The sequence below is a fragment of the Tachypleus tridentatus genome, chromosome 8, assembly GCF_004210375.1.
Source record: "Tachypleus tridentatus isolate NWPU-2018 chromosome 8, ASM421037v1, whole genome shotgun sequence".
Classification (NCBI taxonomy): Eukaryota; Metazoa; Arthropoda; class Merostomata; order Xiphosura; family Limulidae; genus Tachypleus; species Tachypleus tridentatus.
The window spans coordinates 113,120,195-113,135,000 of NC_134832.1; the positions used below are offsets into that span (position 1 = coordinate 113,120,195).

General features: G+C 31.0%; 1 protein-coding gene across 14 annotated transcripts in view; it reads left to right on the forward strand.

Moving 5' to 3' along the window:
- LOC143223231 (zinc transporter 7-A-like) overlaps positions 1-5,944 on the forward strand; it is a 93,469-nt gene extending 87,525 nt beyond the window's left edge. For 7 of the 14 annotated variants that reach the window (XR_013012779.1, XR_013012776.1, XR_013012775.1 and 4 more), the window contains 2 exons: positions 921-1,011; positions 3,768-5,944. Coding sequence is in view for 4 of the 14 variants with exons in the window: in XM_076450889.1 (XP_076307004.1) it covers positions 921-1,011; positions 3,768-3,815 (139 nt within the window). In the remaining 10 variants the exon portion in view is untranslated. The remainder of the gene's footprint in view (positions 1-920; positions 1,012-3,767) is intronic. The other 7 variants (XR_013012778.1, XR_013012774.1, XR_013012770.1 and 4 more) reach the window with 1 other exon arrangement.
- The last annotated feature ends 8,862 nt before the right edge of the window (positions 5,945-14,806 follow it).

The window sequence follows — 14,806 nt, forward strand, 5'->3', positions numbered from 1 at the left end:
TTTAATACTATAACTTGAGATATACTTTCGTTGTGTGATTAATAAGTTGTATCATGGGATTATTAGTTAAACATGATTCAAAGAGCAGTAAAAGAATAGGATAAAAACAGATGTTAAATGTTACAAGTCTTATTGTGTTTAAAATAAATGATAGTAATTTTGTTACAGCCTACAGTTATTCTTTTGAAAAAAAAAAGATATTTTAATTATTTTTTTTACAGTGGTTATAAGGTCAGTTAGATTGACTGAGTCCATATAGCGTTAGAATAAAAAAACAGCAGAGAGAATATACAGCTTCACTGAAAGAACATTTAATATTCATTGAGAGGGTTTAAAGGTTATGCAGATGAAATCTGAAACTGTAAGATTAAAAAAAATTTTTTAACCTTAACATGAAAATCATCTTGCACTCAAACAAAGCATAGTCTAAAGTCACATATTGACTCCATATATTTACAAACAAACATCTTTATTGAAATTGCTTGTTTGAAAATATCTGATTTTTGGTATACAAAAGACATAATACCTACTAAAAGCTTATCATATCTAATTAAAATAACCTTTAAATACCACATTATATTATATATACTTTTATGGTTACCTAGTGGTTACAAGAAGGTTGCAAGGTTCAGCAATTACATAACCCATGTAGAGAGAGAATTAATGTGGTTTCTTTATGTCATGTGAAAATCTCACTTCTGAAAGCTGTAAATAGTGTTTTTTTTCATTATTCTGATATACAGTTAATTTATCATGTCTAAACTTAATTTCTGTATCTTCATATTTTGTGTTTGTTGACGTACAGGTTGTGCAAGTTAACTATGATAGTTAACATTGTAACTTGTATTATAATTTGAAGTTTTATGTTATACAAGTTTTAAATCCTTTATTTCAAAAGAAATAATTTGGACACTTTGTAGTGATGTTTTTATTGGGACCTTGAAATTGGAAGTAGCTGCCAAAGCAGATGCTAAGTATATTCTTAGTCATACTCACAATATATTTACTCAGGTAAAAATGAAATATTCTCTATTAGTTTGTCATATATTTTATGTAAATATATTTTATAAAATTATCTTATTGTGAAAAAAACATATGATCTGTTAACCTCTTGTTACACACTAATAACCTCTCTTAGATTTAAATGGGGTATTCTCATATGTACATATATGAAATATCTTATGGTTTATTCCTGCTTCTTAAACAGATTATACAATTTTTGTAAGGCATTATGCTTAACTGATTTAGTTTAAACATTTATGCTTTTGTAAATATTTCATACCAAATAAAATGTATTTAAGGTTTTATATGGAATAATTATTGTTTTTACAATATAGCTTTCAAGTTTTTAAAAACCATGAAGAAATTATGCCTTGTGATCTGGTTTGATACTAATATTTTATTTGTGGAACTTTAATGGTGTTGATATAAAATGAAATTTTGAGCACAATATTAAAAGGACTTTTTCTAGTATGTAGTGCTTTTATGTAAAAATACATGACTAAGTTACTGCCTTAATTTGACTCTAGATTAGGGGTTCCCACACTTCCCATCACAAGGCACTCAGAACATTTCACATCATAACTGAGCTCTAGCCTGTGCTAAATAACTCTTTAGTAACAGTGTACTTTAACTCTTTACTAACAAGTTATGTGAAAGAAATTAACATTGTAACTTGTGTTATAATTTGACATTTTATGTTATACAAGTTTTAAGTCCTTTATTTCAAAAGAAATCTGTGAAAAAAACAATTAAACTTTAGATGTGACATGACCCACAAACTATGAAAAAATTCAATTTTGGCAATTTCATTTTTCTTTAAGGTAATCTCCATCACATACACGTATATCTCGACAATACATTTGTTACTTACCATATTGAGTCACATCCACATTCCAAAGTTCTTTAGGTAAATACAGTAATGACTAGTTATAAATTTTGTCAAATTCTAAAAAGTTCTATTCCCACCTTGTATAAGTTTGTTAGAGTATTATAGCTTACATATAGAAGTTACATACGTATCTATACAGTCATTAGAAAATTAGTTTGAAATTAGCATGCAGTTTTTGCCATGGGATAGATGTAACTGTCTGCAGTATCATTGGCTGTTTGATCGACAGTAGCACTTGTGGTTGTTTCTTACCTAAATATGTTATAGTTAGAGATACAGTTCAATTGTATTTAGATAATACTTTTATACCTTAGTTAATTACGTATTATTTATATTCTGCAATGCATAACTGAAAGATTTAATTACAGATGCTTGTAGCAAAAGGGTTAACCTTATTTGTTTACTTGCAACAATTTTCCCTGACACTTTTTTATGGAACCCTGGGTCTACAGTTCTCAGTTTGGGAGTCCATGCTGTAGATAACTATCGATTATAACAAAGCCCATTAGTCTTTCATTATATAAAAAGTATATTTCAGTTAGAACTTATAAAGAAAATATGGAGTAAGAAATATAAAAACATTCCCACATACTTTGCAAACAAACGTTTTCATTAAAAAATCAGCAGGTTTACACTGTTAGATAGCTACTACTAGGTAGAACTTTATCATAATAACTAAGCATATTATGTTGTAACTTTCTGTTATATTTTATGCATTGAACTTCTTAACTAAGTTATTGAAATCTTAAAAAGGAAAATTATTGCTTAAATGTTTTTTGTTTCATTAATTTTATTCTGAAAACAGGTATAATTTTTAGACAAATATTTTGAATATGAGATGGAGTTATGTATAGAAGTAATACTGTATATGAATCCCAAAAATAGTGTCTTAGTTTCACAATTTCTGTATTTTATAAAATATGTAGCTTGGAAGTGGAACAAAGCTAATACAAATATGATAAATTGGAGAAGCTGTAACTGCAGTAAAATTGAGCAAATACTTACAAATTTTAACATAAAGACTGAATGATGATAGTTTGACAGATTATGTGTAGAGTAAAAACGAATATATGCCATTGATTTATCTTACAACTTATTCTAATATGCCAGTTTAGAAACATGTTTTTGTGATTAACACAGGAATTTCTTTTGGTCATTTAGAAAACATTTTTAAGTTTCTTTTTCTAAAAATATAGAACAAATTGGGGTCTGAGAAACCAAAGCATGAAGTTATTTGTGTGTGTGTATATGTGTAAACATATAAACTTTTAATTAAGTAATACTAAATGTTAATTTCTTTATCAGTCTCTTAAATTTCTATAAGTAGATTCATTCTTTTGCATCATGACAGATTTTTCCAAAGCAATTCATCCCTATCACACCAAACATGCTCACCCTTTCAGCCGTGGGGGGATTATAATGTGACGGTCAATCCCACTACCTGTTGGTAAAAGAGTAGCCCAAGAGTTGACAGTGGGTGGTGATGACTAGCTGCCTTCCCTCTAGTCTTACACTGCTATATCAAGGACAGCTAGTGCAGATTACCCTCGTGTAGCTTTGCACAAAATTAAAAACAATCCTGTGCAATCCATGATAATGAATTCTGAATTTTATTTCACTCTCCAATATCACAAATGCTACAAGACCATTGTATTTCCATGCACATTGGATAATGATACAGTGTTAAAAATTGTTTGTGTTTTGGGTTAAAACATAAGTTGTATTATCTTAAAAGAGCATAAACTTGAAAAGATTCATTGGCCTGTTTTGAACAAAAATAAAAGTTTTTGTAGTTCAGAAATTTTAAAGGTTAAAATTATTAAAGCTGTTATAGTTTGCTCTGTAAGGTGTAGTAATGGCAATTGTCTTTTTGCAGGTGGGTGTATGTCAACTTTATGTACAAATGGACTATGCGGCTATATGAGGACCAGTTTCCTACTTGTAAGATTAATTTCAGTTGAATGCTAGTACTTCCAGGCTGTTTCTTGTCAACAAACAAAAAAAGACATTCCTTTGTTAAATCCTTATTTTTTGTAATCTTTGATCATTATTTTCTTCCGAGTGGCATTAAGAATCTTTGTTGAGAGATTTAATTTATGTTATGAAAGAAGTTTCCATGTTATGCAATTAAGATTGGTAAAATTGTAAAGTGTTTATAAGAAATGTTGTATTTTTAAAACTTTTCAGTTTAATTAAAAGAATGATAGTACCTGTCCACTTTAAAATAACAAATTAAATATCTTAGTTACATGACAGAGACATGTTTAATATCCAATTAGAAGAAGAAATGCTTTCTACTAGTACAGCACTGATCGTTTTTTTTACCATATGATTTTCTTTTAAAATAGATACCTATACAAGTATGTACTACTTACAAAGGCATCTAATGGTGTCACCTTTTTGACAGAGATGGTCTATACTGAACCTTTAAATATACTTATCAACAACTAGTTTGTTTGAAATAATAAACTGGTTGTCAAATAAGAATTTGTGTGTGATAACTGTTATTAAGCAGTGAAATTTGTGTTGTGATTTTGATAATGTACCATTATTTAGAATAATCGTTTATTACCAATGATGGTAACAGATAAATTTGAATGTGAAAATATTGAATAATTTAGTAACTTTTATTTGAAGAAAAAAAAAAGGGTACATTTTTGTGGAGAAGTCTACACCTTGTGCAATTGATTTCTTCAGCTTTATAGTGTTGGCCAGTAATCTAATGAAAGCAAGTTTACTTTGTGAACACAAGAGAGCTTCTATCTATGGTTAGGGGTAAATAGGTGTTAAAAAGGTATAAAAATAATTTTTAAAGTCTGAAACAATTTTGAGTTGAGGAAAAGGAGAGAAAGCAAAGATACCAAAAATTGGGAAAGACAGTGAGAAGAAACAGAAGAAAAGAATTAGAAAAAAATAAACTTTATGTTAACTAACGAGTTTCTTTCACAGAAGCCATGTCACTACAGCACTGTTGTCAATTGATCAGCTCAGGTGAAGGGATAAAAGCCTTGATAGAGGGTAGAGGAAATATGGGACTTTCTTTTGTTGGAATAATATTTACCCCTCTAAAAGAGCAGACAGTTTTATAAAATGCTTATTATACAATATATACTTTTCATCTTACCTGAAGAATTGGATAGCAACTCACTTCAGATGAAATAAACCTTTGTTTCTGAGTAATTCTATTGTGAATATAAACATTTATTGTAAATTTTTTATCATGTCTTAAAGTGTGAGTCTAATTTGTATCATATGGAAAATATGTTTGTCAATTTATAAATTTGATATGTTGATGTGTAAGGTAAATTGGAATTATCTTTGGTTAAGTGTCAGTGTTTATATAGACACACACACACACCATCCTTCATCTCTGTTGATTCCAGGTTTTTCCCCAATGACAATTGCTTCAGTGACTTTTCTTTCTTTGAAGTCTCTTGTCTATTTTAAAGATTTGATGTTGAAAGAGCAAGATTCACTCATTGATGGATGACTCAAGTGTGTTTTATTGTTTCCCATTTCATTAGGATGTTAATGTGCTCATTAGTGCAGGTTATGTAGGGATAAATATATGTCAGTAAGACATACCTTCCTCTGTGACTGCAGATACACAACCAAAACATTAGGACTTAAGTTTTATTTTATCTGAAGTCAAAAGTTATACACTTATTCAAGTACGTTAAAAATACTTCAGTTTGCACAACAACTTGGAACTGAGAAATACTTTTCTTTGTGACCAGTGATTTAGTTTATTCAAAAATATTTTTTATATTGCAAATTGTGCTGATAAGCAAAAAATGTATATAAAAAGTCAAAGACATTAGTGTTTAAAATTTAAAAGAAGTAAAAGATAAGGCCATTTAAGATGAATATTTAGCTCTTGAGTGTCATCAGTATTTTAACAATGACTTTGATCTGTACAAATCTAGATATATTTATGAGAGAAAACAAAGTAAACTTAGTTGCATGTTCTTAAGAAGGTGTTTTCCTTTATTAAGTTACTTTAACTTACTCAATTCTATGTATTTTATCTAATAAATTATTTTAGGTTCTTTTTACAGTTTTATTTTATTTTTCCTTAATTGGCATAAAATCAGAAGGTGCTGCACTATCAGAAAAGTATCAAAATATGAAAAGCTAACAACAGATATCAAAAATTATAACTAAAATAACCAATAATTAATGTTGCTTAGTTGATAGTTAAATTAAACTCTTTTAACTGCTTTCAGCTGTGGCTATGCTGATCATTTTGACATCAGCATACAATCCTAAACATACTTTTAGGTGTATAACCTTTATTAAGGTATTCAGATATGAGGACTAGTTGGGCTTCCTAAATCTTGAAAGAGGATACAGCTTTGACCCACTTGTGTATTTCTTTTTTAAAGTTAAAGAATGGATGTTCAAAGTAGCTGCTGTATGGGACTATTTTGAACAGTCTTTTTCATTTTAACTTTTGCTCAATAACATCCTTTGTTGGGAGTTATGCTGAACACTAAAATTTATTTGCATTTAAAGACTAATGCAGAAAAAAACTTTTGCATAGTACTACTGTCCCATTGTACTAGTAACATCATGTAGCATACCAGTACACTGAGATACCTTGACAAACACATTACATTTTGATCACTTAAGCTATTTTATTAAAATATAATGATGATATATTGTGGTAAATAACAAACATAGGTCATGTGAGGCATTCATCTTTTATTTTACTGGTGCACTTTAGAAAATGCTCAAGTTCTTTCTGCGAATGTTACAACTTCTTTATCATGTTTCATTTTCATCACTTGCTTCTTTCCCTAACTGGTATGGTGCAAAGGATCCCTCATGAGGAAGCCCACCTGACACTCGTGTCACATGTGTTGCAAGCTCAATCACATTAGATCACTTTTCCAGTATCATTTCTCTAATTATTGTTGTTTCTTACCTCAAACTGTCATCATTCATCACAATGTGAGATGCACTAAAAGGTCTAGGGATGCAAAATTTAGATACCATAAAGAAATTCATGTTTTTTATGAAACTAGTAATGGACAAGAATACAAGTCTACAATAAGTTATTTAACACTTAAGCCACAATTAAGAGGTTTATATTTTCTTTACTGATGACCTGTGTTCAGGTAGAATTTTGCAACAGTATCAAAACCTTGATATGATGATAGCCACTTAAACCTTTTTTACAAAGCTATGCTGCAATTCCTCACAATAATATATTATTCATTTGTTCAATAAATGCTTAAAAATAGAAAAAAAAACACTGAACATTAAAAAAAAAATTAATGTTTCTGTGCTATAAATAAGCATCTAAACATTTTCATTTAAACTGTTCAAAGTAACCCTGGCTGATGGTACATTTACATTAGAAAAAATAAACTTGTGTAGACTTCGTTATGAACCTAAAAGCACTGCATACATACATGTGTATTAGTGCAAAAATGAATTATCATTTAAACCATCCTTATGTTAATTTCAGATTAAAATTTAGACTTGTAAACAAATGAATTAAAACAGCTTAAAAGATTAAATTTCTAAAAACATCTGTGCACAGATAACACATTCAACTTTAAAGAAAGGTTAAAAATATAATACAAATGACATGGCATTCTGGGAGGGGTATAATATTTCAATAAATACAACTGTTTATCTGTCAGCTGACAGGAGCACGTGACATCGACGCAATGTAGGTTTTTTTGTTTACTTTGATTAATGAATCAAAATTACACTGTTGATAGCAGTATTACAAAACTAGCCACAAAAATATAAGAAATAATGAGATATGTTTATATATTAAACTATTTTTTTATAAAAATGTAGTAAGTCATTAACAAATGACAGATTAATAAAAAAGGATTCATTTCTCAAAATGTTGTATATTAATTAAAGAATCAAAACTTGATATTGTGACCAAAAATATGTTTTTGGGTTTTTTTACTGAATACATTTTATGAATCATACTGCATTTTTTACTATTGTAACTACAACTAAAATCAAATTGAGGATATTACTAAAGAGGGGGTACTACTTTTGCATTTAGATCCATCACATTAGTAGTATCTAGGTTTTGGTTATGGTTGGTAAATTACAATCCTTACTTTCAGACTATGATCATGGCCACTGACGGAAGTACTTTGTATTTCTTTTGTATACTTATTCTCTTATTTTACGCTAATTGGAATAAAATCAGAAGATTGAATGTGCTGCAATATTGGAATATTACTAAAATATAAAAATCTAACGAGAGATATTACGGCTCGTAGATAGCTCGCAGATCATTATTATGTCTGCCATCAAGTTGGCTTAACGAACTCTAGTATTGACGAAAGGCTTCGTTGATACTGGAAATGACAGATGTAGTAGGGTTGGCATAGAACGTATTCTTCTTTGCTTTCATTCATGGGTTCTTAGAATTACTAATGAAGTTTTCTTCCATTGACACTGGATGGGCCTGGCATGGCCTAGCGCGTTAAGGCGTGCGCTTCGTAATCTGAGGGTCGCGGGTTCGCGCCCGAGTCGCGCCAAACATGCTCGCCCTCCCAGCCGTGGGGCGTTATAATGTTACGGTCAATTCGTTGGTAAAAGAGTAGCTCAAGAGTTGGCGGTGGGTGGTGATGACTAGCTGCCTTCCCTCTAGTCTTACACTGCTAAATTAGGGACGGCTAGCACAGATAGCCCTCGAGTAGCTTTGTGCGAAATTCCAAAACAAACAAAGACACTAGTTACTTGACCCACTATAGGAACAAAAATCTAGCTTGTTGGTTCACCGAGTCTTGTGAATGATAGTTAAATTAATGTATTATATTATATTTATTTGTCCTCCAACTCATTCTGGGCTTTTGCCCTTAAGCCTGTCAGTTATGGTTTAATCAGTTAGGAATTATTTGGGATATGTCAAGAAGTTATTTTTCTTTTAAAATGCATAATTTAATAATTCCAATGATTCCTAATATAGATCACTCAGTGTGTGGACAAGAGGAAGATTGGCAGGATTTTTTCAGTCAATTCTTTCATTACATGAGGTGTATATACGTTCTATTTACTTTCAATTATTACTGGTATATTTACGACAGAAACATTATTTATATTTATAACTGGTAAAAGATTAATTATACAACTGAATTTCGTTTTCTAATTCCATCATTTAGAGACATTTCTGGGCCCGGCATGGCCAAGCGTGTTAAGGCGTTCGACTCGTAATCCGATGGTCGCGGGTTCGAATCCCGGTCGCACCAAACATGCTCACCCTTTGAGCCGTAGGGGCGTTATAATCCCAATATTCGTTGGTAAGAAATTCAAAAAACAAAACAAATAAACAGAAATTCCAGTGATGTCGAGAAACCCACTTGTTGAGAAATTGAGAAGAGCGAATTCGCTCTTTTATGTAAAATATTTTCTCAACCCAAACGAGCCGTTTTTGCATATAAAGAGAAATTCCAGGTTTTGGTGCCACCCCAAACACCAGATCTATCGCCAACTCCCTACATGCTTCCTATAGGTAAAACGTTTTTCACAGTTCTTCACTTTATCAAAGCTTACTTTTCTAAATCTAATCCTAGTGTGTTTTTTTAATCTATGCCTCTTTCCTACCCACCACCAAGTTCATTAACACCATCCCTACCCTCATCTTCAATATTTTTATCATGAAAAAATAACCTTTTATGTCTTGGGATTTTTTGTATAGCAATGAAAATTTAAAGCAAGTTTATTAAGCCACACACTGAAGAAATTACACATATATAGAGATATCAAAGTTTGTTTCGGGTATTCGCCCAAAACTACATAAGAGCTACTCTAGCCCTACTTAATTTTGAAGTAATAGACTACAGGGAAGGCAACTATATAGTCAACAGCATTCACTACTAGCTCTTGGGCTGTTTTAATCAAATAATTGGATTTCATTGCCACTCTCAAATCGTATCTATATTCCTAACGCAGGTTTGTGCGGCAAAGACCTATAAACCATAGAGCTTTGGATCTAAAGTCCAGCATGGCCACACCCGGTTCTACGCACGCACGAGGGAGGGAAGATAGGCTACTAGGAATTATATGAGAGGAGAAACAATGCCTGCCTCAATTACTTACTAATCATAATCTTACTTTACTCGTAAATTAATTAGTAGTTGAACTCTAGAACACATCACCATAAATGAACTAAATCACCTAAAAAATTCACTCTTAATGTTATTGATAATTTCTTACTTGTATTTCTTTAATTTACCTGTGGCTTTTCAACCACACCTAAAGGGGAACGATGATACGCAAAACAGTGTTTATTATAAATCATTCGAATACATTGAACTACCAAGTGTACTGCAATGAGAAGTTACCAAAAATCCTCACGTTTGCACTTGGCTCTCATTTCTTGTGATTTTCATGTATCAGAGTAAGTTTCTTACCATCAGCGAAGCACTGAGAAATACATCAGCTCATTTCGAAAAACATGTTACTTCAATACTGCTGAATAGCTAAATGTTTCACCATTGTTTTTAATTTATCTGTTAAAAGAATGTTTTTAAATTTCCTGGTATGCTTGAAAGTATTTACTTACAGAGTAAGATTTTAAATGCTGGCTAATCCTAAATTATACCTTATATAGGCTTTCACATTCAGAAACAGATAAAATTAATATTTATACTAAAATCACATATTTACATTAAATGAATTATAAGGAATCACACATGTTACCTAGTCAGTAACGTTTTCAATTTCACGCTTTTTTTCTTCTCGAAAATATAATACAAACAGACAAAAAAAATTACGTAGAATATTTCTGTAAGTCTTTGAATAGTGGCCAAGTTTGGTTGGAAATTAACTACTGTCACTTCTATCTTCAAGGGAAGTAATAGAAGTTGTTCCAGTAACTACAGACCTATTAGTAGTACATCACATGTAGGAAAAGTTTTGGAAAGTCTGATAAAAGAAACTTTGCAAATTCACTCATCAAAATTTAGAATTTTATCGGATTGTGAACATGGCTTCACTAAGGGAAAATCTTGCTTTACAAATCTTTGACATTCTTTGAAAATGTCACTATATATATAAATGATGGTAAGATTGTAGATTTAATGTATCTGAATTTTCAGAAAGCATTTGACAAGGTAACATAAAAGGCTTATAAAGAAACATATCTCTGTCGGTGGATGAGAAAACTCACTTGTAGAGAAAAATATATAAGTAAAAACGGTTGTAAAATCAGAACACAAAAAGTCACCTTCACACGTTTTCGAACACTGCAAATCAAATAAACACAACATAACCATAGAAAACACCCAAATACTAAATAAATAAACAAACGCAAAATTAAAGAAGCCTTTCTTATGCAACAACTCAAGCCCAAAGTAAACCAATACAAAGGAACACCTTTATACCTATATTAATAAATATAATTCAATATTTAAGCACGCCCTCTACATTCCTACACTCAGTTACACAACCGCCTTCAAACATGTGGTCAACGATCGGTCAGTTACCTCTTTCTTTCTTTGTGAACCTGACGATGACCGAAGAAGGTCGAAACGTTGTTCGCTCCTCTATACTGCTTTCTCTATCCATACCAACCGTTTTTAAATATATGTTTTAAAATGATTTAGATCATTCAGTGAGTTGGGCAAATAAATGATAGATGGGTCTTAATCATGATAAATGCAAGATATTGCATGTGGGTTATAATAATTTCAATTATAAGGGTAATTTGAATGTGAATAACCTCAACAGCATTTTTGATTTACGTAATGGTTGGTGAGTCTCTTGAGCCATCTAAGCAGTGTGCTGTTGATGGTGGTAGAGCAAATAGAATTTTAAATTGTATCTAAAGAAATACTGACTATAAGTTCAAACAAGTTATAATTTCATTGTATAGGTGACTGGTTGGGACACATTTGGAGTTGTGTTCAGTCTTGGGATCTTTACCTTGGGAAAGACACTGAATTGTTGGAAAGGATTCAGAGGAGGGTTAACTAAAGTGGTACTTAGGATGGAGGGGTTGACATATGAACAGAGATTAAGATTCTTAAAATGGTATTCTCTTGAGAAAAGAAGAGTTCGGAAGATCTGATTGAAGTGTTTAAGATTGTAAAAGAAATTGATCATGTTGATGCATTAACATTATTCATATTTAACAGCCGGAATTATAAAACTAGGGGACACAAATATAGATTTAAGCAGAGTAGAAGGTGTCTCCACATATGACAATTTTATGTATTAAACAGAGTGGTTAGCTTATGGAATGGGTTCAGTGGCGTAGCTAGGGGGGAGGGGGCAAGAGGGTACTTCTGTCCCCGGGCGCAGCATCCGGGGCGGGGGCGCTAAATTGATGTTACATAATTAGGAATTATGGCTTACATTTTGTCACGAGGGGGCGCTAAAACTGACTTTGTCCCCGGGCGCTGAAAACCCTAGGTACGCAACTGAATGGGTTACCTTTGGATGTTGTGGAGGCAATAAATTTAAATCAATGAATGAAAAGAAAGTTGGCTTTAATTTGTTTAATTCTAAGTGTTAGTTTGAATTAGAGGATGAAACAACCGAGATTGACCAAGAGTTCCCTTGTTGTCCCTAAACTTTATGTTATGTTATTAAATAAAGAAACGCAATAAAAATTAAAATCATATAGAATATATGTATATATGTTTGTGTGTGTAAAAGGACTGTTAAGTGTTTCTGTTTCTCATCCATTGCATATTTAATTTCTAAACGTTTCGCTGATTCTTCCATACTTCAAAAGTTTACATTTATACTCACGTTGTAGTTCGCGTGTGCTCAAGTTAGTGATATATATATATATATAATTACATATTTAGTCATTTATTTTATCACTGCTTTTCACTGTTGCTGTTTTTGTTTTTACTGTACGGTTGTTGAAAGTTTACTCCAAACTTAATTTATTCTCAATCACCTGTAAAATTCAAAAAATTAAACTGTACCTGGAAAACATAACAATGAAATCCATGAAATGCTTATTGCTTTTTCCACGTGTCTTCAATAAAATTATTTCAATTTTGTTAACTGATGTTCAACACAAACTGTATGTGACGATATTCAGTCACGCATGTATGGGTGTTCTTAAACTTTTGTGTAGTTGATTATTTTTTAATATATCATAAAGAAACATAAAAACTTCAAACTAGCAATATAAGCAATATTCAAATGTGTTTAATTTTCTCTTCAAATAATACTTTATCGTATTTTGCATTACATTAATTTCTTGGCCATTTTAAAAACATAAAAAGTATATTAATAACAAAAAATAAATGCAATAAAATAATATTCTTATGATATTTTTTCAAATTAAGTTGTTATGTGGAATACTATACACAAATATTAGAAAAATTTCCGTCCATAAAATATGCTACTACTAGATAACAGATGGCGATAGTTAACAAGAGAAAAATTAATTGACATTTTATTTTATTTGTAAAACCGGAGTTTGTTTATTTGAAATATAAACTTCATTTTGCTGTGTAACTGTATCAGTCATACTATTTCATAATTATATACAAGTTCTGTTTCCGATTTAGAAGAGTTGGATGATGTGTGATGTAGTAAGTTGGTAATTAGATGCGAGGAACCGATTGATGACTGACAGTTATTGCAGCAAGGAAAATCATTCACAAGTGCATTATTAATGCATATGAATTTTTGTAAGAAATATTAAAATAGCTGTATTAATTAAATTGTCAATATGTTCTATATTTTAATGGTGTTTTTTTATATAGTATTTCTGTATATGTGAATAACTAAATTGGACCCATAGCCTAAGTCCTTGCTTTGATTAAATGGTTTATTAGATTAATGTTCTCTTATCTACTTCCGAATGGTAAAAGTCGTTTAAACAACTGTGCTTAGAAACTAATTAGCATTCAGAAAATATAAGGTTATTTTCAATTATTAATTAATGTATAAGGAAATAAAATGCAACTTCCTTCGTGTTTTCAAGAGTCTAATCACAGAGCTAAGTAAATGACATCATCGGCTCCCTGTTTATTGCAGGAATGAATAAACATATTATTAATACCTTTCTGATGGTAATAGACGGAAACCCTGGTCAGCAGTTATTATAGAAGAGACAGTGTGGTTGACACATTATGACTTATTTCTCTTTGCTTTCACACATATGTCCTTAGAACCACGCATTAGTCATTGTAAAGCGGTTGGAAAGAAGCATTTTATTTCCATAAAAAACACGTTTTTATAAAATGTAGATTAAATTAGCCTTGAACTTTATTTAGATAAAACAAAGCTATTATACAAAGCGGTTGTTTGTCATGTGGAGGGTGTCGAGTTTGAGTTGTCTGGTCCATGATGTGCGGTGTTTTGCATGTCATTAGTCGCGTATAATAAACACATTAAGCAACTAAAGCCTGTACACATTCTGAGCGTAAGCTATCATTAGTTTCTGCATGAGAAAATAAGTTTGTTTTTATCGTATACTTAAACTTTTATCTGCAGATGTTATTTTTTTAAATTATTTGTCAAGTTCATAGTCAGAAAAAAATTAGTGTGAACCTCAGACTTATTCTGCTTCTTCTCCTTTTTTTTTGCACTTCCCGCTACGAACCGAAGTTTCCCTCCAGTGACCTTTTAACATCCCTAATCATTTATCATAACCCGGACTCTACAGGACAGTTTCAGTTCAATGTCAGATTAAAGAAAAAGTTTAAAATAACTCCAAAGCTTGAGAATAACACCAACATCTGTATCGTTAACTAACTTAACCGCAAGGCAGTCGACTCAATAAACGACACTTTTATTATTCTTTTTTTTAACTTTTCGTTCTTAAACGAAGTTAACTGATTCGGATGCTTGATAAATGAATTCAATTTAGATATATCATTTATAATACAATATATGATAATAAATTATATTGGTATCAAGAGTTTTCTAGCCAATCATGTCTCTTAGTTTTTCTCGGCTATTGTT